Source organism: Phoenix dactylifera, unplaced genomic scaffold, assembly GCF_009389715.1.
Source record: "Phoenix dactylifera cultivar Barhee BC4 unplaced genomic scaffold, palm_55x_up_171113_PBpolish2nd_filt_p 000572F, whole genome shotgun sequence".
NCBI classification, from domain to species: Eukaryota; Viridiplantae; Streptophyta; class Magnoliopsida; order Arecales; family Arecaceae; genus Phoenix; species Phoenix dactylifera.
The window spans coordinates 56,279-79,933 of record NW_024067975.1 but is presented as its reverse complement, the minus strand read 5'-3'; the positions used below and the strand labels follow the sequence as shown (position 1 = coordinate 79,933).

General features: G+C 34.3%; 1 protein-coding gene across 1 annotated transcript in view; it reads right to left on the bottom strand.

Moving 5' to 3' along the window:
- Positions 1-277: 277 nt before the first annotated feature.
- LOC103695938 (SCY1-like protein 2) overlaps positions 278-23,655 on the bottom strand; it is a 30,404-nt gene continuing 7,026 nt past the window's right edge. Inside the window, exons 5-14 of the mRNA XM_039119556.1 lie at positions 22,789-22,915; positions 21,165-21,226; positions 20,993-21,079; positions 18,913-18,999; positions 17,452-17,565; positions 5,228-5,356; positions 3,929-3,991; positions 2,156-2,317; positions 1,865-1,983; positions 278-1,785 (exon numbers count right to left, since the gene is read on the bottom strand). Coding sequence (XP_038975484.1) covers positions 852-1,785; positions 1,865-1,983; positions 2,156-2,317; positions 3,929-3,991; positions 5,228-5,356; positions 17,452-17,565; positions 18,913-18,999; positions 20,993-21,079; positions 21,165-21,226; positions 22,789-22,915 — 1,884 coding nt within the window. The 3' untranslated portion in view covers positions 278-851. The remainder of the gene's footprint in view (positions 1,786-1,864; positions 1,984-2,155; positions 2,318-3,928; positions 3,992-5,227; positions 5,357-17,451; positions 17,566-18,912; positions 19,000-20,992; positions 21,080-21,164; positions 21,227-22,788; positions 22,916-23,655) is intronic.

Here is a 23,655-nt window from a genome sequence, read left to right as displayed (position 1 = left end):
CCCGGCAACAATTCAAAAATACAAAAATCCTATTTGCACTAACATCCAGCATTCATCAGGACCCTAGATACCTTGGCAACAAAATAAAAAGTTCACACTGGTGCACCAACAACCAGCATTCATCACACACGATAGCTCACAAAAACCCCAAGAAACGACCTATCAATAGGTACATTTCTTTAACTCGGACTTTGGCCGGGCCTACAACCAATTCAATCATGTTTGCATAATACAATTTTGTCCCATCTCGCCATTTGTTTGATACACTAGTTGGAGCTAGCAGTAAAAGGCAAATTATTAAATTGGTGCCGTACAAAGCAACTCTATTTGTTTTGTTTGTCTATAATTACATTCTTGACGCACAAAGCTTCCAACAGTTTCCATTCAAAATTACAAACTGAAGCACTATACAATTTCTCTCCTAACAAACTGTTCAACAGTATAACCTCATTCAAGTTACTGTGAGTTTCCATTTATGCTGGACAGTTGGAAGATCTACACCAGTGGAAAAAATGCATAAAACTACAATAGAAGTAGCCTCTTTCCATGCTCAATCAGATCTCTCACACTAAAGAAGAGAAAATGGTTCCATGCAGACTTCCTTTATTATCACCAATGACCCGGCAAAGGGGCTGGAGCACTTCCAACGAACACATAATATCAACAGGCACCATCACATTGCCGTGTATGTTTGCATTTCATTAGATATGACCATGGAACTCGCTAGGAAGAAAATTCAACAATATCCATGACCTGCAGTCTGGATATGTTACTAGATGCTATCTCAAGGGAATGAGCGACCCAAGGAAGCTGGTCTGCCAGTTTCAAACAAAAAAGAGTGAATAGAGGTTTCATTGCAGCAAATCCAAAAGAGGCGGTTGATCTGACGATACTTTGGAATGGCCAGATCGTGATGCTTTTGGGAGCCCCGAACGCCCTTGGTTTCTACCCCGTCCTCTTCCAATGGCACTGGTGGGAGGCGGTGCAAGCTTTGGCATAGGCTGCCCATTGTTTGATGAGGAAAAAATGGATCCAAGGTCACCTGTTGCTTTACCAGCAGATTGACCAACACTAGAATTATGGGACCCCATACCCAAAGTCGACATTGAATTTCCAAAACTTGATCCTGAATTTCCCTGCTTCAACTGACCAAGTGTTTGAGAATTCAAGCCCAAACCACTTAGGTTGTTTGTATTTGAGACCGAGCTTCCCTGATAAGGTTTTGACTGCCCAAGAGGATTGCTGTTGCTCCACAATCCTGCGCTGCTAGTGTTGGATGAAATTCCATGAGTGTGACTTGACTTAGTCAGAGACCCTAAACTGCTGGCTGAATTGCTTGGCTTGGGTGGCCAATTGGCAAAAGGATCTAAATCATCAAAAGCACCATCAGGACCTCCTGAGTTCTGCTTCTCATTAACTTGCTGTGTGCTGAAGCCAGTCGAAGAATTTGATGGAGGCCACTCAATGTCAACTGGAGTACATGCAGTGGGTGTTTGCTGGGTAGGTGTCAGTGTGAGAGATTGCAATGAAGGAGCTATAGCCAGTATAGGCTGTGAACTTGGTAATGGCTGCTTGGATTGTATGTTTGACTCTAAAGATTGAGAAGAAGTGGCAGTTTTCTTTGTTCTGGGACCCCAGTCCTCATCCCACGCCGGGCTGCTCTTTGCTGTCTGTCCAGTTGATCTTTCTAATGATTCAGAATGAAGCCCGTTAGATAAAGATGATGCTGAGACTTCAGGAGTTCCAGAATCAGTCACTGTCACACCTCGTTTTTCCTCAATCTTTCTGTCAGTAAGGGATGAGCCCAGTTCAATTGATGTGATGCATGAATATGGAAGAGAGGGATTTGCTACACATACAATACCTTAGAATATCTTTGACAAACAGCATGTATTTGGCAAATTGCTGGATATTCAACTGTTGGGAGGTAAGCAGAGGGAAGAGCAAAGGAAGTACATGCTCTAAAGTAAATTCTATGCCATACTGAAAAGAAAAATGAAGAAAAAAATGAGTTGCAGTCCAGGCTTGCTAAGTGAAAGAAAAATCCAAGCTGAAGGAAATGAAGAATTGGAGATATAAAATACAACAACACAGGGGTATATCAAGGTCGACCAGAAATAATATCAATGCAATAAATTTATAGTAGCAATTTTACCTGTTTATAAATGGAATTTGCCACTCCTAGGGTACACATAAGTGTGGGTGCAGACCGGTCAACAGCAGTACAACGTTGAATTGTTTGCAATATGTCTAAAACTGCATGTTTGTCAAGAGAGGTAACCATATCTCCAAAGCAACGCAGGGCATTCACCCGCACCTGGTAATGATGCAAGAAACAAAATCTATGTGATACAGCCCACTCGTTTCCAGGTAATAATTTTGCAAGAGAAACCTAAAGTTAGGCAATACATGCATCTGACACAAATTAAGTGGAATCAATCTGGAGGTCACTCAGTACCGCCCCACTTTGAACTATCGTAGGAAGTCAAACTAAATGATAGCAATGCTAAGGACCATACAATTCACTGGCTCTTTGCATAGTTCCCAAAATGGGATAGGAACATGCATCGACCAATCTGATAGAATGTATTAGACATATATAAACTGAAAAGGTGTCCAATATAACAATAACTCACAAAAAATCATAGTTCATCTCAAATGGAAGATTAGTAAATTTTTAAGTGCACTGATGCTGAAATCTATATAATTTTTTTTTTCTAATGCTCTGAAGATGAATGTGTTAGACCTTACACCATCCTGAAAATCAGTCTCTAGGACAAGTCCAATGGAAGAGTTACGGTTTAGCTAACCTAATCAAATGGCTCTAAATAACAGCTTCTCTAAAATGGAGTACCAGTTTAGAGGCCTCCTATTCATTGGTATTACATGAATCTTTTTATTGTGGGGAGCAAGTTGGCTCCACTGGCTAGTGACAATAATTGTTTGTTTTGGCTGTGAATGGTGAGTGTGCTGCCCCGGGATGTGAGCATAGATGCTTCAAGATGCCAGCTAGTGTGCATCAAATCCACAACCAGCAGAAACAGATCGTTGCCACTGATCAGAAGTTCTAATCTCAAGATGTAGTCAAGCTTTTGAAACATGAATATAGCGAGACTCCTTGATTTGTTCAAGATATTCATCTAAATTTCCATCTTCTATTTCATTTTCTGCAATAACTGTACAAGCATTTCAAACTTTCAATGTTCGTTTTGAGAATTAGTTTTAAGGATTTAATCGTGCTTCCACAAGATTGTCAAATAACTTGAGAAGGATTTTTCAAGACTGACGTGTATCATATCTTCCTCCAGTACAAGAAAGAAAACCAAGTGCACATTGGGTTTGTAAACAAACACTTACAAGCCAAGAGAAGGAAAGACAATTGACATAACAAGCAATGGCTTCAAGAATATCAACAGATAAAAGAAAATACAGTTGAGTAAATGAGTCATATAAATGGATCACAAGCTTCTGGAATATTACCAAAACTTGCGACTGTGAACTGGAAACTACATCCCATCTATATTCTTTATGCATCAATCAAGGTATGACATGTGGAGCGCTGACAATTTTTATGAACAGCTCCCAACCTAATGTTAGTTTTCTATGGTTTTGGTAATAAAAACCAATAATATTCTTAGTCACAACACTTTGGGGAAAAGATGGGGATGTAAAAACAATAATACTCTTTTGCATTATAGAAGCTAAATTTTAGTTCAGTCAACAATCAATTCAGAAGAACTAGTGACGATGTCTTGTTTGTTCAGGACTGAGCAAGTTCAGTCCACTGGCATAGCAGCATAAGATAACTTCCACATACTCATAAACATTATCATAAATGATCAATAAAAAATGACAGAAATGATCATTTCTATGTAACATGCACTATTGAAGAGGAGAGGGGCAGTGTACCAAAAAAAACAACACATACCGCAGCAATAGTAGTCTTTAGAGCCAAGCCATGAACACGAGGCAAGATAGCTTGCTTCACTATCTGCAAAAAAGAAGCTAAAAGCTGTTTCAAAACTTTAACTAGAGAGGAACATATCCCAACCATCTAGCAAGCAGATCTCCATATGCAAGATGGTCACAATTCACTATGTCCATTAAAATCAATAACTTTCATGGGAAAAGGAACATTCAGCAATTTCCAGCGACAGTAAAGTATCGACACATACAGGACCTCATAAAAATAATCTGGGCATGCTGCAGCAAGAGTAAAGATCTGCCTCCACATGCATATAAAACTGGCTACAAATTGACGACTATGATTACATCCATTCATGTAAAAACCTGAATCAAAATTTCATGTAATCACTACACGTGCCTCATACATAGAAATATATAACTATCACAATTAGCATACATCTCTTATAATTTAAGTAACAATTTGTTTCTTGGAGCATTTGCTAAGTGTTTAAGAGCCTTCACATGCAGTGTCCCTTAACTTATGGGTTTACATGATCAAGTGGGTTCAGCGTCACTCTAAGTAGCCAATCTGAAATTTGCACACCTAGGAACCCAAGGAGACACCTAGAACAAGAATTGAAGTTTATTACATTTACCTTTAAGTTAGAATAACACTAAAGAAAATAAACATCCACTAGATCAAGTTATAAAAAATAAACATCCATTAGATCAACTCAAAACACTTATGAGGCACATGGACTCAGATAAGCCAAGCCTTAATACTAAACCAAACTATAGTGTATGTACATGCTACAAAAAGGAAGCTAAAGTAATATTACAAACTAAAGAATTATAGAATTATATATGGTGTTTGCCAAGAGATTCTGTACTTTATAGAAGACCAGGTTATTATTTTGAGTTGCTGCATAACAATGAAAAAAGAGGGTTTACTGGCTTAACAGAATATGATAATAGCAATACATTAATTAGATCCAGGGCTATATAGCCACTACATTCTAAAAACAATCTCACTAAAACTGAATAAATATAACTATGCATTAATAGAGTCTAATATGCATGTTTTAGTGTCTAGATAAGTGCTTGCAAGATACGTTCAAAAAAGTCAAAAAAACATAAAAGGAAATTTAAACAGGTTGCAGATATGAAGATATTTTTGCTGCTATATGACAATAAATAATGTATTGACCCATCATTTAATGATCAAAAAAACCCAACATCAAAAATCATATAATTATTAAGGTCACCTTATCAGAGGCTGGCTAGCACTGCATTCATGCTTAAAAGAGGTCATATTAATTACCTGCATGTCAAGTTGCCTTGCAAGGGGAACAGTTCTCCGCAATACCTCTTCTTGTATACGAGCATCTGTATCATCATACGCCCGAACAAGCAAGGGGAGGACGTTCAATATCAAGTGTTCTTGACTTGCCTACAAGGGATTCAAATCCATATGATTGTGCTCAAGAAAACTTAGAGGAGAAGTCATAAAAATGCTACTGCATACACCAAGCTGCTTGAGCTTCTTAACTTTTTAGAACCAAGGTTTCTCTTGCTCAGACTAAGAGTGTCAATTCTAAATATAACAAGCAACATTAAGCTAATTATCCATAAAATACTGGAAGAAAAATGTGAAGCAAAAAAAGGATTAATCTAATAACAGATAATACATTGTTGCTTCTTGCATCCTTCTATAATTGCAACATGGTATCACTTCAAAGTGCCAACCACACAACAAAATAGAACCATACATCAGTAAAATGTAGTGGGAAGAATGAACTTCATAGCCAGCATCAGCTTTCAAATTCTTAAACCACTTAATTATCAAATGCTAACTTCATATCATGAAGTTCTACACTGATAAATGCCATGTTTAGTCAAAAGCAAGCCCTGTGGATTCTAAATGAGATATGCAAGATGCTCATTCAAATGAAAACCAAAGTACTTATCTGTGTAACTTCAACAGTACACCATGTAAAAAAATCAGCATATATAAATAAAATAAAAGGAATGGAAATTAAATCTTGATTTCTCAAATTGTTATTCAACAAGAGTGATGACCCAAAAATTGATTTAAAGATTAATTTTGATGATCACAAAACCTTGAAGTATAATTACTAATGCTTGTGTGGCAAGAAGAAAGATAATTTGTTTTGCAAGGAACATATCAAGTTGGAAAAATACAAGAAGGCTTCAAAAGCTCTCAAGAAAAGTTGGAAGAAAGCTACACTTCATTGGCCCAAGTTTCAAGTTCAAAGGATTCAAGTTGGAGGAACAAATTCAAAGAAAGATTCAAAAGAATAGTCCTCGAGTCGACTCCTGGAAGTTCCGAGTCGACTCTGGCACTCTAGAGTTTCAAGGAACAGTGCTCGAGTCGACTCCGGAATTCTGCGAGTCGACTCCGACTGAGAACAGACAAAAAGACAGAGAGTTGATTTTCAGCACTGCAGTGCTCGAATCGACTCCCAGCCGAGTCGACTCCTGCCTCAGCCGAGTCGACTCCCAGCCGAGTCGACTCCTGCCTCAGCCGAGTCGACTCCTACTTCAGCAGAGTCGACTCGAGCACGCTGGGAGGCATAACGGCTAGTTTTTTCTCAACTCCAACAGCTTTATTTTTGTCTCTAACGGCTAGATTTTTGTTCCCACTCCCTCTAAAGCTATAAAATCAAGAGGAGAGCAAAGGGAGAAGGGATGGAAGTGGGAGAGAACATTTAGGGAAGAGATTTCAAAGAGATTACAAGAGAAATCTCCCAAAAGCACAAAAGGGCCATTCAAAGCAAAATAGAGAGAAGAAGAGCATCCAAGTGAATCCCAAAGCTTCCTCTTCAACTGTGTGCTGCCTCAGTGATCTTCTACCTCGTGCCAAATCAGAAGAGGGTTAAGTAAAGAAGAAGCCGAGTTCCTTCATCTACAAATTTGTTTGAGGGCTTCTTCTCTTTACTTTACTTGTTTATATTTGCTATATTTGCTTATTTGAGAAGCTTGTATTTGATTTAAATTCTTGCTCTAATATCTTGTAACTTGATTCAATCAAGGGAGTGAATCAAGGGGTTAAGGTTTGTTGGTGAGCCAAAGGAAAAAACCAACGTTGTAAGGTTGTGGTTGGTGAGCCTTTGGGAAAACCAACTGGGTTGATTGTGAACCCGGAAAACAATCGTTGTAAGGTTGTGGTTGGTGAGCCTTTGGGAAAACCAACTGGGTTGGATTGTGAGCCCGTGAAAACAATCGGTTGGTTCTAGTCGGTGAGCCTGTGAAAACCGACCGACTTCGTTGTGATCTCGCAAAACAACAAGTTGGGTTGTGAGCTTGTAAAACAACCGACTGTAATCTGAGGGATTATAGTGAAATTCCCAAGAGGTCTTGGGGAGTGGATGTAGGTGCTGGGGTGCACCGAACCACTATATATCTTTGTGTTTGTGATGCCTTATTTCTTGTGTTTCATGCCTTACATACATACTTGACTGTGTAATATCTCTAGCTTTATTTCCTAATTGATTATAAGAGATTGTTCAGAACTTGCTTAGCTTTCACTCTATTCTTACAATTCACATAGATTAAATTGATCATACAACTATAAGTTAATTTAGGATCAATTGCGTCCTAAAGCCATAGCATAATTGCTCTAGCTTAGTTTGTCACTGCATTACTTATAATTACCTAGAGCTTAAGTAAGTAACATCTTATCATTCCGCTACATTCAATTTAAAGTAAAAAATTAGGAAACACAATTTTTAGAAAACCCAATTCACCCCCCCTCTTGGGTTGTCATCTTGGGCAACAAGTGGTATCAGAGCAGGTGCTCTTCTATTAATTATAGTCTTAATCGACTAGAGCTAAAGATTATGACAACCCCACATAACTTATTATTTGCCGAGGGACTTTCCATAAACAGACCTCCACTGTTTGATGGAACTTACTATATTCAATGGAAAGCTAGAATGAAAATTTTTGTTCAATCACAAAACTATAAAATATGGAATATCATTATAAATGGACCTCACACTCTCTCTCAAAATGTCAATGAAAAAGACTTAGCACAATTGAATGCTAATGCTATGAACTTTCTATATTGTGCTATCCATGAATCTATATTTTATAAGATTTCTGCATGCTTATCTGCTAAAGAAATCTGGGATACTTTAAGAAATATTTATGATAAATCTCAAATTAGATCACATGTGCTTCAATTGCATACTAACAATGAGACTGCAGAATCTTCCACAGTAGACGAGTCGACTCCAAGTATTTCAGAGTCGACTCCCAAGTTAGCCGAGTCGACTCCAACAAGGCCCGAGTCGACTCTGAGGCAGATCAGTTCAAAAAACAAAGAATTCGGTGATGGAAACAAGGATCCATTTCCAAACACCGAAAGATTCAAAAGCTTTCTAAAGACAAAAAAGAAGAGGAAGCAAGAAGAAAGAAAGAAAGAGATAAAAAGGAAGAAAGTTTTGACCAAGGAAGAGTCAAGCAAGAAAATGAAAGCTAGGAGCAACAATGATGATATTAGCTCCAAAGAACTACAAGAGGTAACTAACTTTTGCTTTATGGCACAAGAAGATAAGGTAAAATCTGAATCTACTTCTACATCAAATGATTTTCAAGAAGAATTTTCTTATGATGAACTTTTAAATGCTTTTCATGATTTGTATGGAGAATGTAGAAAATTAGCTATGAAAAATAAAAATCTTAAAAAGCTAAATTTGAAAATTTCAAAAGAAAGAAATTCTATTGCTGAAATACAAGACAAACTAAATTCTGAAAATAAAAGCTTAAGATTAATTTCAGAAGAATTGATTCAGAAAAATCATAGCTTAATCAAAACAAATCAAAACTTAAGTAAAGAAATTAATCAATTAAAATCTTTTATTAACAAATTTACTGTAAGTTCAGAACGATTAAAAATGATGTTTGAAAGCCAATATGTTGCTTATGATAAATCAAAACTTGGCTTGACTCCTTTACTTAACAATAAATCTCTAGAGAAAAAGGTTATCAATTCACCAAGCAAACCATTAAATAAGATAACTTATTTCAAACATGAAAAGAATGGGCATAACAACTTTACCTATCGTTCTAACATAATTAAATCAAGTGGTAAAGTTATTATAATTAAACAAATTTGGGTTCCAAAAGGAACCATATGTCCTAACTCTCAAGGACCCAAGCAAGCTTGGGTACCCAAAATGAAAATATGAGGATGTAGACATAGGTGTGCCAAGATACCCATGGAATAAATATAACTTTCATACAAATGGGTGTTCTAGACACACGTCAAAAAATGAAACTTAAAATATACTTATGAAAAGTAATTTTAAAAATAATAATAATAATAATAATAATGAAATCAGTAATCCTTGCATCTCATCATTATTTTTGCTTTAGTATTTGATTAAAATATGAATTGCAAGTATTGATCAATTTTGTGATATAAAAAAAAAATACTTTTGGAAATATAATCAAATCACTTCATCTTATAGTATGCGTTACTCACTATTGGATAAGTTGCTAAATGATTAATCAATCTATTAAGAATAACTCTATGAATTCTCTATATGCTTGATTGAGAGTTTTTATCCATGGCATTATTGTTTATTGATCATAGATATAATAATGTGTACTTGGTATGCTTTTGAATATATGCACTATGAATACCAAGATTAAAGAAACCATCTTTGGCATATAAAATCAGCTCATGCTAGTATATACTTAATCTCAAAAGACCTTGCCATTGGCTTACTTAGATTATCTTCTGAAAGGTCAAAGTTTGCTATGCATGTTAACTAAGGAAACAAACAAAAATCAATTTCTAAATCTAAAGATGTTGTTTCCATCACTAAGTTTTCAAAAGCTTACATTAGTTTTGTTCTTGGCACTTAAATTGAAATATTTTCTGCATTGGCACAAACTCACAAAAAGCGATCAAATGAAAAAGGTTTGCAAACTATGAAAGTAAAAGAAGTATCATGGCATAGTCTTGAAAACCAATTTTTATCAAGTTGTGCACAGAAAATAATATTGAATACAATTGTTTCTGCACCAAGAACACCATAAGTAAAATAGGATTAATAGAATCCTTGAAGAAATGAAAAAGGCAATGTTGTATAATAGTCATCTACTTAAATGATTTTTTTTTTAAAAAAAAGACTATCATCATTGCTTGTCATATATATGGTTTCTATTAGATCTATTTTTGATGAAAACTCCATTTAATTTTCTGAAAAATAGAAAATGATCTATTGCATATCTTTCATATTTTTCAGTAGTATATGTTATGCTTGATATGGTCTTTTGAAAATAATGCCAAATCTGACAAAGATATTTCTATTTTTTGGATATCATTCATCAAGCAATGCATATGGAACATTTAATCAAAAGATCATAGTTGTAGAAATATCAATTCATTTTATTCTTTATGAGACTAATGATTTATTATCAAGATACTAAAATCAAATTATATATGTATATGGTTAATCTTTTACATATAACAATCTGAAAACATGTTAATAATTAGAACCAAATTGAGTTTTTCAGAAATGCACTTAATGAAGAAAAATTGATGACTACTAAAAGACTAAATCAAGAAAAGATGAAATAGATCTTGATGAAATTCTTGCATGATTAGAAGTAAAGATCATCATTATCATTTGCTTGCTTTATGAGCTTTATATTCTATCAAATGAATGTGTAGAATGCACTCCTATGTGCTTATTGTATTAAAAAAGATATATGTTAAATAACCACCATATTTGAAAACACTCATTATAAATATGATAAAGCAATATATGATTTGGAACAAGCATCAAAAGCATGATATAAAAGCTTGAGTAACTTTTTTGATAGAAAGTAATAGTGATAAATCTATGCATCAAAAAGAAGAATTTGTGATATCTTATTTGCTCAAAGTATACATTGATGACATCATTTTTGGTTCTACTAATGAAAATTTATATGAAGATTTTACTAAGCTCATGCAAGGTGAATTTGAAATATGTATGATGAATGAATTAACATTTTCTCTCGAACTCCAAATTAAGACAAACAAGAAAGGGGATCTTCATTGACCAAAGTTAGTCCACAAGAAAACTCTTATAGAAGATTGGCATGAAGAAGGTATGTCTATGACCCCATCTTGTAGAATTTGAAAAGGATGAGCAAAGTAGATCTATTGTTTTAAAGCTGTATTGAAGCATGATAGAATAAGTATTTTATCATACAGCTAGTAGACCAGATTGTATGCTCATTATGTGCCCTTGTGCAAGACTTCAATCTAACATTAATAAGTCATATTTTATTGATAACAAATAAATCATAATCTGAATTTTGATAGAAACAACTGTTTAAGATAAGTTGATTAAAACTTAGCTAGCGTGTCTTATTGATAATTATCTTAAGTAAATAAAATCTAAACTAAATTGATTTTGAAAATAAGAAATTGATTTGACCTTGATAAATCTTCCTATTGCCTCACATGCTTGTCCTTGAATCATCTTGGTTAATGAAACTATCTCTTTAAGTTCCAGTGACATATGCTTGCTTATATTTCGGCAATCTCTTGAGTAAAATGACTCAACATTCAATTATTGTCATATCGTACGTTGAGTCATCTAGTTAAGAAATATATGGTATGAATGTTTTGTATCTTGAAGAAACTAATGACTTTCCTTCAAGAAAGAAAAAGTTTTTGTTAATAATGCACAATCCTTAAGCAAGAAAATGAGAGATTTCAGCTTGAAGGACACCTCCACATAAGATACAATAAACATTCACATGCAAACAAGAAAGGGGACCTTCTTCAGCCAAAAGTTTACACATAAGAAATCTAGTAGGTATTTGACTGAAGAATGCAGAATGAATCGGTAATTCTAGATACCTCTCTCATAAATTAACTGAGCAAAGTCAATAACTTAAATCTTATTATGGCATGATTAAAGTCTTTAATTATTAATTTTTGATATCATGTCTATATATGTATTGATTGACTTATACTTTTAGAAATTGTTTCATGGTTTGCCCAAACTAAAATATATCTTTGCCTATATCATAACCATGAAATACACAAGTTTATGCTTAAAATGCTGATTTGAATTGACTTGTGAGAAGCTATGAATTCTTGAGCATAATGAAAATGTTGTTTGCATGATATACATCTATATGATACATAAGATTATTTCTTTATTCTGCTCTTTCATGTAAATTACTTGAGAATAACAAAAAGAGAGAGAGATAAAGAAAAGAAAATGGATATTATTCAAGAGAAGTAAAATCTAAGTGAAGGCAAATACTTCAATCTTAAGAAAAAGCAAAACAAGCATAATATATTCGGCACATTTGTGAGACTTGTGTGAGCATTCTTTTGAAAGAGATAAAATCCGTAATTAATTATACTTAGACAGGGAGAGTTTGAAGTGAACGTTTTAACCTTTCTATATTGCTCATCATAGGGATGGTGCCAATGGGGAGGCTAGTGGTAGTACCCGGCACTATTTGACCTAACTATTCGGTGTAGGGTATATTAGGGACGGCACAAGAGGGAGGCTAGTGGTAGTACCTCGTGCCCCTTCCAACTCCACCGAATAGGGAGCAAATAGAGTATAGAGCATAAGAAGGTAAAAATGAAAGACAAAGTAAATGAAAGTATATAAGAAGAATCAAGTCAAATTTTTTAATCACTTGAAAACACATTTTAAGGATGAAATCAATGCAAGATTATATTTAAATAGGAGTTTATTTGAAAAGAATTGATTTTGATCCTTGACATGCTTGTTCTTAATATTTTAATGCATGACTTAATACAATATATTTTGCATGTCGCATGATGTTTTGAATTATGGGTTCTCAATATTTTGTAATGCTCCATGCTTGGATAATTTGATTGAATGTTTGAAATACTGCATAAATTTTTTTTTTGGGTATTATTGAAAAGAAATTTCAGATTTGTCGTTCACAATCATCTTTAAAATCTGAAAGTTGAATAAATTTGTAAAAAGGAGAAGAGAAAGATATCTCTATTTAGGCAAAATGAATTGATCTTGATCTATCTTTCTACTTGCCTAACTTTGATACATAATATCCTAATACTTGTTAAAATATCCTCCATTTTGTATCGAAACTCAATATTAAATACAAAGATTCTGAAAGTGCTCTAATGTTATTGAAATATGTGTTTTCAATCTTAGTAATTTAAGATGAGCTACAATGTAGAAGATACATATCTCAAATTATAATTTTGAAAGCCTTCTTGAAAATTCTTATGAAAATTCAGAATCTGATTTTGTATAAAAGCTTAAACTTAACTTAAAAATGCTTATATCGTTACATCTTTGTAACCTTAGTTATATGCTTCAATGATCGCGTCATTCAGGAGAATAACTCAATATGATTTCTAAATGAAAATTTTAACATAAGAAAAACAGAATTAATTTTGACGCCTTGGTTGATTGTCTCGATACGCATCCGAAACATATCTTTTCTTATCCTTAAAGTGTACTAATATTGGTCTAAATGATGTGTCTTTCAATGATCTTGATTGCAAACAAATATTTTTAAATATATAATTTTATTTTGATATTAAAAAGATTTATTGTGCTTCATGTATACATTGCTGAAAAACTATGATTAAGAAATTGAGTTCTATAAATATATATACTTCAATGATCATCTATATGTTTTTCTCTCCTACATTATTAAAGACTTCCATCAAAATATATATATATATTATTAAAAGAGTGAATGATCTTAAGTCTAGAAACATTTCAGCTCACTCAAATGATTCTTAAAAGAAAGAAAATGTAATTGCTTTTGAAAGAAATTGAGCTTCAAATGAATCATTTTCTGATTAATATTTCTATACATTTTCTCAAAGATTTAGAGAAAGCATAACTTGTTCTTGAAGGATTAGAAAGAGTAATTACTACAAATTTTGAATAATTCTAGATCACTCTACATTCTCGATATCATAAAATTTCAGTTCTATTCACGCTTATCATCAAAATCTGAAATTCAACAAAGAAAAGAATGATTAAAGAAGAATGCATTTTTTGAGGGGGAGCTTTGGATATTCAATCTAAATGCAAAATATCATGTCCATTTGATAAATATCTTCTATACGTTATGGATTGATGTTGATGAACCTTCTTATATTGCAAGACTTGCTTTAATTATATAATAAGTTTATACCTTGAGATGAGTTCTATAAAGGTTGTCTTATCTCAAACCTTGAGTCTTATGAAAATAAGCTGAAACTTATAGAAAATATATTTTCGAGATTGACAATTTTATTGAACATTATCTTCAAATTCTAAACTCTTAAATGAAATGATCAATTGAGGGAGAGAAAGAAAATCTCAGAAGGAGAGATTTTATGAAACTTAATCGCATAAATCTATAACTAAAGGAGAGAGAAAGAATACTAAATGAAAAGTGATCCTAATACTCTCCAATATGTATCATCTGAAATTTAAATCTGAAAATCTTTATGATACACCTTGAGGCTTGTTATTTGGTTAATATATCTTATGTATAAATCATAAACCAAATTGCAATTCAAAAAAATTAATCTTAAGAGCCTCTAATTTAATGAAAAAGGGAGAGAATAATGTGTTGAATTTTAGTATCTCTTAGAAAACCTATTTTTGAAATTCACTAATGAGTTCTTATTGGCTTGTTCTTTAGAACTTCAATTTTGTGCCAATTCATTATTATATGTACCAAAATGTGCTTCTTTTTAAAGGAATAAAGTCTTTAAAAGAGCTTTAAAAGAACCTTCAAAGCTTTGAATTTTATGTATGCTCTAAGATATATCATAAATTGCATGAATTCATGTTTTGGTATTTATGCCACAATATTTTTACATCATAAAAGAACTTTGCAATCATACTTAATATATTGTTCTTATACTCTGAAAATTAGTTAAATTGCTCTCATGTTGCTAAAATACTTAATATATTGGGCAAAAGATCTTAAATGAACAAGCTTTCATACTTATTATTAAAGAATGATTAGATTTTCATTCGTGCTTTCTTTGAATATCATTCTTGGTACTTCTTGAATTAACTTGATTTGAAAACTATCTTTGGAACCACATTCGATGTGTTCTCATTATAATTGGCTCTGATCTATGCTCATTAATCTTTTTCTAACATTATTGCCTTGAGTTATATGATTCATATTCTTGCAATAATTTGACATGCAAATCAGAGTACAAAAAGGAAAAGAAATATTTGAGTACCATTATCTTTGTGCTTAATGTTTCATTATCTTACAACCTTTTTGATGTTGTCAAAAAGGGAGAGAAATATCTGAGTATATGCTCATAATGCTTTATGTGTTGATTATGTTAAGATTAAATCTAAAGCATTATCATGAAGTATATTTTAAAGATATATATTTTCTACTTCATGCAACTTAGCTATGCATTACTTCTAGAACACAATATATTTTATATTGCATATACTCCAAGTTTTGTCATCATCAAAAAGGGGGAGATTGATGACCCAAAAATTGATTTAAAGATTAATTTTGATGATCACAAAACCTTGAAGTATAATTACTAATGCTTGTGTGGCAAGAAGAAAGATAATTTGTTTTGCAAGGAACATATCAAGTTGGAAAAATACAAGAAGGCTTCAAAAGCTCTCAAGAAAAGTTGGAAGAAAGCTACACTTCATTGGCCCAAGTTTCAAGTTCAAAGGATTCAAGTTGGAGGAACAAATTCAAAGAAAGATTCAAAAGAATAGTCCTCGAGTCGACTCCTGGAAGTTCCGAGTCGACTCTGGCACTCTAGAGTTTCAAGGAACAGTGCTCGAGTCGACTCCGGGATTCTGCGAGTCGACTCCGACTGAGAACAGACAAAAAGACAGAGAGTTGATTTTCAGCACTGCAGTGCTCGAGTCGACTCCCAGCCGAGTCGACTCCTGCCTCAGCCGAGTCGACTCCCAGCCGAGTCGACTCCTGCCTCAGCCGAGTCGACTCCTACTTCAGCAGAGTCGACTCGAGCACGCTGGGAGGCATAACGGCTAGTTTTTTCTCAACTCCAACAGCTTTATTTTTGTCTCTAACGGCTAGATTTTTGTTCCCACTCCCTCTAAAGCTATAAAATCAAGGGGAGAGCAAAGGGAGAAGGGATGGAAGTGGGAGAGAACATTTAGGGAAGAGATTTCAAAGAGATTACAAGAGAAATCTCCCAAAAGCACAAAAGGGCCATTCAAAGCAAAATAGAGAGAAGAAGAGCATCCAAGTGAATCCCAAAGCTTCCTCTTCAACTGTGTGCTGCCTCAGTGATCTTCTACCTCGTGCCAAATCAGAAGAGGGTTAAGTAAAGAAGAAGCCGAGTTTCTTCATCTACAAATTTGTTTGAGGGCTTCTTCTCTTTACTTTACTTGTTTATATTTGCTATATTTGCTTATTTGAGAAGCTTGTATTTGATTTAAATTCTTGCTCTAATATCTTGTAACTTGATTCAATCAAGGGAGTGAATCAAGGGGTTAAGGTTTGTTGGTGAGCCAAAGGAAAAAACCAACGTTGTAAGGTTGTGGTTGGTGAGCCTTTGGGAAAACCAACTGGGTTGATTGTGAACCCGGAAAACAATCGTTGTAAGGTTGTGGTTGGTGAGCCTTTGGGAAAACCAACTGGGTTGGATTGTGAGCCCGTGAAAACAATCGGTTGGTTCTAGTCGGTGAGCCTGTGAAAACCGACCGAGTTCGTTGTGATCTCGCAAAACAACAAGTTGGGTTGTGAGCTTGTAAAACAACCGACTGTAATCTGAGGGATTATAGTGAAATTCCCAAGAGGTCTTGGGGAGTGGATGTAGGTGCTGGGGTGCACCGAACCACTATATATCTTTGTGTTTGTGATGCCTTATTTCTTGCGTTTCATGCCTTACATACATACTTGACTGTGTAATATCTCTAGCTTTATTTCCTAATTGATTATAAGAGATTGTTCAGAACTTGCTTAGCTTTCACTCTATTCTTACAATTCATATAGATTAAATTGATCATACAACTATAAGTTAATTTAGGATCAATTGCGTCCTAAAGCCATAGCATAATTGCTCTAGCTTAGTTTGTCACTGCATTACTTATAATTACCTAGAGCTTAAGTAAGTAACATCTTATCATTCCGCTACATTCAATTTAAAGTAAAAAATTAGGAAACACAATTTTTAGAAAACCCAATTCCCCCCCCCCCCCCCTCTTGGGTTGTCATCTTGGGCAACAAAGAGCTTTTCTTTTTGATAGTTGAGAAGAGTCAAACTACACATGCATAAAGGCATTTACAAGCATCAAACAAAATTTCATGCAGTTCTACAGGAACGAAAGCACTGAGATAACAGGAAGAGCATCGTATTCAAAAACCAAAGCAAAAACGGAAAGACCACAAGGAATTAGAGAATGACTACTCTGATATTCAGAACAAAAGTCTTGCACTTGTTAAATTTCAAAAGCCTAACAACTGGAATACTGTCACAAGCCATGAAAGCATGAACCCATAGTTATCAAATACATAGATTGAGAGAAGCTCTATCACCTTGTTAATAATCAACTCTGCATGCCTCACAAGCAGAAGAAGTGTTTCTCCTGATGCAGAACTAAAAACTGGGACAAGTGCAGGCAATGTTGAAATCTCAAAATCATCCTTATCCTACAGTAAAGCAACACTCAAAGGCATCAGTCACCATATTAATACAATAGACAAGATGCACCTATTTTACAAAGAGTAGAGACATGATCAACATAGTTTCAGCATATATACATGAACACCAGAAAAAGAATTGGCATGGAACTGCTATACATACTGGCCAGGTTGCAGATTGGGAAAAAAACTACATCTAACTCCAATTTTAGACTTTGTCATTGTTGGAGAAGTTTTGCATCAGTGGAAGGATAATAACAAAAAGAGTCCTTCATGACGAAAAGAAAAAGGATTGAAGTATTATCGAATATCTTCAAAAAAAGAGAGCAAAATCAAGTAATCCATTCAAATGGCAAGATGTTGCAGCAGATAATGCTGTACTACAATCAAAGAGATAAATTAAGGTCCCATTGGTATCACTTTTTTTCCCTGTTTTTTATTTTTAAAAATTAAAACATGAAATCTGATGCAAGAAAGATGTTTGGTTCCCTCATTTTTATTTTTTATTTTTAAAAGTAACTTCCATAATTTATAGAAAAAAGTGGAAATGAAAATTTTTTTACTTCCACTATTTTTAAAAATAACTTTTTGAACCATGAAATCAAACCGAGTCTCGGCTCCCATCATTTATTTCTGTCCTCAACTACTACTACCTCGTCGCCTCCATCCCCACCTCCTTCACCAAGAAGTTCCTCCCTCTTCCTTCCCTCCTGCCTCTCCACCCCACCATCCTCCTTATCAGCAGCGGCTTCTCTGCCAATAATGAAAACAACGATGTTGTCAAAAACAACAACATTCAACATCGTGGTGGTGGGAGGGACCAGAATGTATGTGAATGTCAAGTGTTATGCTACCCTCGCCAGAATTCATTCAGCATGTATCCATGAGACAGACGACGCCCAGCAATTCATGGTGTATCTCACGTATCCTCCACTTGATGATCGCTGGAGGTTGCATGCCTAGATTCTACCGTGGGAAAGGCACCGCAAAAGGATTTCCTATTTTGGCATACCAAACATGTTTTCCTATTTTTTGTTGTGAAAAATAAAATAATAACAATGACTACCAAACAGGTTTCTGTTGTCAAAAATTTAGAAAGAAATAGAAACAAATTTTCTATTTTTATTTTTTTTAAAAAAAAGTGATGACAATGCCAAACACAGCCTAAATCATATCCAATCAATTAAACAAGAGTAGGCGACCGAAATTCCTTCCATGAACAGATATATAATACTGAAGCATGTTTTGTACAATGACAATCCTCAAGAAACAGAATTGGATAAGGAAAGATTATCACCATTCTTCACACTGATTTGGATGCCACAGAGATTCAAAGGACCAGAACATGAAAAATACCTGAGAATCGGCTATTGTGAGAACCATGGGTAAAATCATTGGCTGCATAACCATATTTCGCAGCTCAGCACAAAGAGGTGGAAGAACCTGTAAAAAAAAAAGTTAACAAACTACATGATAAAGGCAATGCAATATAGGGCTTTAATTTTTCTGAAAAAAAAAGAGATTTAGAATACTAAAAAGAAAATCTACCTGAAAGGAGGCACAGAGCTTTTATCTATGTCAACCTTACTTGTTGTAAAACTACCTTTATAGAACTACCTTTCATTTCTTCCCACTAAATCTCTTATCAATACTTGCAGCACACAAGAAAGAGTACATATCACAGAATCATGTGATCAGCCAAGTAGATGACCTTGTATCACCTGTCGTGCTTTATTAGTTAACTTAATCCATCACATGATTATTAATGCATATCTGCCAAGATGTTTCTCTAAAGAGAATGTGTCATGATATCTATTAGGAAGCCAAGATTGTGAAGCCTCATATTGGCGTTTAAGTTTAGCTCAGTATATATAACATTGAGGTACATGGGCTGGAACGAGCTCATGTCAAGAAAAGAATTGATTAAGAGAATCAACCTTTATAGAACTACCTTTCATTTCTTCCCACTAATCTCTCATCAATACTTGCAGCACACAAGAAAAAGTACATATCACAGAATCATGTGATCAGCCAAGTAGATGGCCATGTATCACCTGTCATGCTTTATTAGTTAACTTAATCCATTACATGATTATTAATGCATATCTGCCAAGATGTTTCTCTAAAGAGAATTATGTCATGATATCTGTTAGGAAGCTTAAGATTGTGAAGCCTCATATTGGTATTTCAGTTTAGCTCAGTATATACAACATTGAGGTACATGGGCTGGACCGAGCTCATGTCAAGAAAAGAATTGATTAAGAGAATCAACCACGCCATATATGAAACTTTGCATTTCTACAACATGTATAATGGATTTACAGCACATATATAAACTCTATCCTTGTAAACCTAGGAATCTTCTAGTTGTTTAATCCCAAAACTTCTAGAGAATTTGATTAATAGAAAAACAAGAGATAAAGCATATAAAGTGCATGCATGTATAAATATTTTTTATTTAATATGATGCTTATCATGCTTTCACGACATTCTTGAAACAATAAGCAACCAGCAATGCCACAATGCACCAAAGTGCTGGTGGGGATCTACAGTAACCATAAAAAAATGCACCTTCAACAACTATGAGGAGAAAATGGTATAAAGCATGCATATTAACACAAATAAATTTATATTTTGAAAAAGAATCTCTTGCTTCTAATTCATTAACTGATACCAAATGGATTGATGCAATTTCCTTCGCAAAACCCTTCTTTTTGCACCTTCATAAGTCCAGCAACAATCTTGAAGATGTCAAGTTGTTGGCACAAAGTGGAACACTGTAATGCATAAGGAAGGCTTCCTTGCACCAACTGGTCTCCCAGGTCATGGACAGAATACTCTCTTGCTTGAAGTTAGTTTGGCAAAGAATGTTAACATCAATTTGTTTAAGATTGGCATCATCTTAAGATCAAGACATAAGAATTTCTCAATTTTCATGATGATCGTTAAAGGAAAGACAACTAGAAGATAGGAAGTACAATTTTATGTAGCGAGAAGTTCTAGACAACACAATTGACCTGGGCCTAGGGTACCAGCTAAAATCATAAAGGCTCTGCGATGTTAGTAACACTAGACAATGTACTCTGTTTTAATCCCATCATGCCGATAGCTGCAAAAGAATATGCAGCTATAATGAACTGCAATGCAAATGGTACTTTTCTAGAAAGAAATGCAAAATAACTCTTAATGACGAGAACAAGAGAAAGAAAAATATATATGAGGCTTGTTCTTTTGTAGAAAGGATTCAGTTCTGTGTTGAAGAAAGTATCTATATGTATTTTTTTCTTTTCTTTTGAAAAAAAAATTCAAATATACAGAGATAATTCCTTGGAAACCAAGTCCAATGAATGCAGTTCCTAGAATAACTAAGAGAGTGAAATGACTGATATCATAGACAAGATAACGTAGATATATGGAGAAGTAAAATGAATCAAACCTTATACCGCAGCACACGAGCATCAAAATCTTTCCACATATCAGATAATGCCTTTAGAAACTCAGTCTTCTGCATATTATCTCTTTCCTGAAAAATGATAAAACAAGAAGATTAGAAGTCTCAGGCCTTTAGCTAGAAACAACTAAGCAAACTCAAAAGCAGGAAACCATACAAGCATATGGTCCAGGAAACGAAGAGCACGCAACCTAGTATCAAGCCGGAAAAAAGAAGAACCTGCAAAACCAACAAATCAGTCTTGAGATAACCAGCAATACTATCTAGTGAAACAAAAGTTTAGCAACAGAAGTGACATTGTTCTGGAATCTTGCCTGGAACTTATTAAGTAAAAGTTCGGAATGATCAAACAGATTACAAGTGTCACAACAAAGGTGGTCCAGTGCACGAGGCTTGCATGAGGCTTGCACTATTGTGAGGTTCAGGGAGGGTCAGATATATGTATCTTTACCTTACATGCCGAGAGGTTGTCTCCGTGTTTCGAACCCATGACCTCCAGGTCACAATGGAGCAATCTTACCATTGCACCAAAGTTTACCCTCAAGTGCCACTTTTTAAGTGTCACAGGAATGGATCAGCAAAAACTTTAATTTACTTTATAATTTGACATTAGATATCTATGTCTATTACAGCAATTTTTTTGTCATCGAAAATGTTCAGGGGAAAAAAGAAGAAACAAGAACTTCATCGCTAAATTGATTAGCACAGGAAAAACTGCCACTTATAAACTATGATGTCCCACCCCAGTCCTACAGTTACCATCTTAGGTTATCGTTATCACTTATCATTAAAATTTATATCCCAATAATGGCAATTTCCTCTATGTATGAACTCTGACTTCTTGTGTATAGCAATAATGTAATAAATTAGCAATAATATATCACTGTATTTCATAATTCAAGCCCCAACAATATTAGAAACCTTCTATTCTAACTTTAGTATGCATATTACTGCATAACATTTCAAAGGTTCTGACTGTTCCATACCATCAGCAAGTCTTTGTAGTTGATCACCCATTATATTTGCCCAGAAATCTCATTTATTAAATATCATGAGACTCCTCAAGAAAAAGTTGGCACATACAATCTTCTTTGAGTTTCAGTAAACTTACATACAGCTTAAATGTAGCACCATTAAAGAAGGCCAAGCTTGTGTTAGGTGGCTGCTGAAGTACACATACATACAAGCTTCTCCAAGACCCATCAGGTTCTTTATATTTCCTTTAGCTAGCTAGTTATAGCATTATTTTCCTTGTTTACTATTAGTAACAACTCAGCTCTTCAAATAGAATATTGACCTTATCTTTCATATACCCATTTTTCTTTTAGAAATGTTAGAACTTGTAATCGTTGGCTTATTTTTCATTTATCTTGCCAGCCAACAGCATGCAATAAAGTACTTAAAGTAGTTCATCCTTTCATCACCACCTCAATATTTAAATTAGGCTTAATAAAGCCATAAGAAAAGAAAAACAATATTGATATTGACCAATAAAAAAATAGAAACTAATTAATGAAACAATGCTTCTAATTTCTTTCAAAATTGAACAATTAAGAATTAAATATAATTTCAAATGAACTAAAAGGAATCCATGAAAACATTGGTAAACAATTCAATCCAATGCTTTTGCCAGGCAGCTACAGCATACTAGTTCCCACATGAACAAATGTTGCAAGAAAATGCGAGATATTTAGTTAACAGTAATCATTAGGACCAAACTCATTAAATATTCAAACACTGATAATAGCAAACCGAAAGCAGATTAATAGTCATGTTTCTACCTGTGAAATCCGAAGCGCTTGGCCTAGCTGCCTCATCCACAGATAACATACTCTGCAAGTCCACAATCAGCTCCGGAGGAATGACTGAGAATGCTTCACTTGTTAAGTATGTCAAGCTATTTGTGTACTGTAAGAGCAAACAACTATTATAAATAAATTATGAAAAGTAAAGAGATAGTATCTACAGCCTGTATTACTTGAAACGCATCAAGGCAAACCCATCCATTGCTCAACTTACCCACAATACTTTTACTAACATATCTAAATAATAATGGTGTCAGTTAAAGAAGAATAGCACAAATAATCAAACAAAAATTGCATGTACATGATGATGGGAAATTAAAAGAATTTCCAGACCATACAAACAAACCAAAGCTTTTTTTGTTATCATATCTCAAATTATTGACACATCAACTATAATATGCATGAAATTGCCAATAGGTAAATAAAACATTCAGAGAGAAAAAGCATGGTCAATCCCAATATCTAATAATAATACATCATGGCAGACACAGAAACAAATGTAGACCTATTCTGGAATCATATCATCTGTGTGCAGACAAAGAGGTTTTTCAGAAATAGCCTTACGAAGCAATCAAATCTTCCCATATATTCTCCTTGATATCACTGACTAAACAATTGCAGTATAAACACAGCTGTAGTTTACCCAAAAAAAGGTCAGAAAAAAAGACTCTTGGAACTGACAAATTATCCAATAAGCATAGCTTAAAAAAAGAAAGATGCTTTATGGGTACAAGATGGATTTCTCTATGTTTTGTGTTCTTGTCCACTGATTCTTGCAAAAGCTGCATACATTATCAATATAAATTTTTCAGATCATTCTTCATAGCTTTCATTGATGACTTC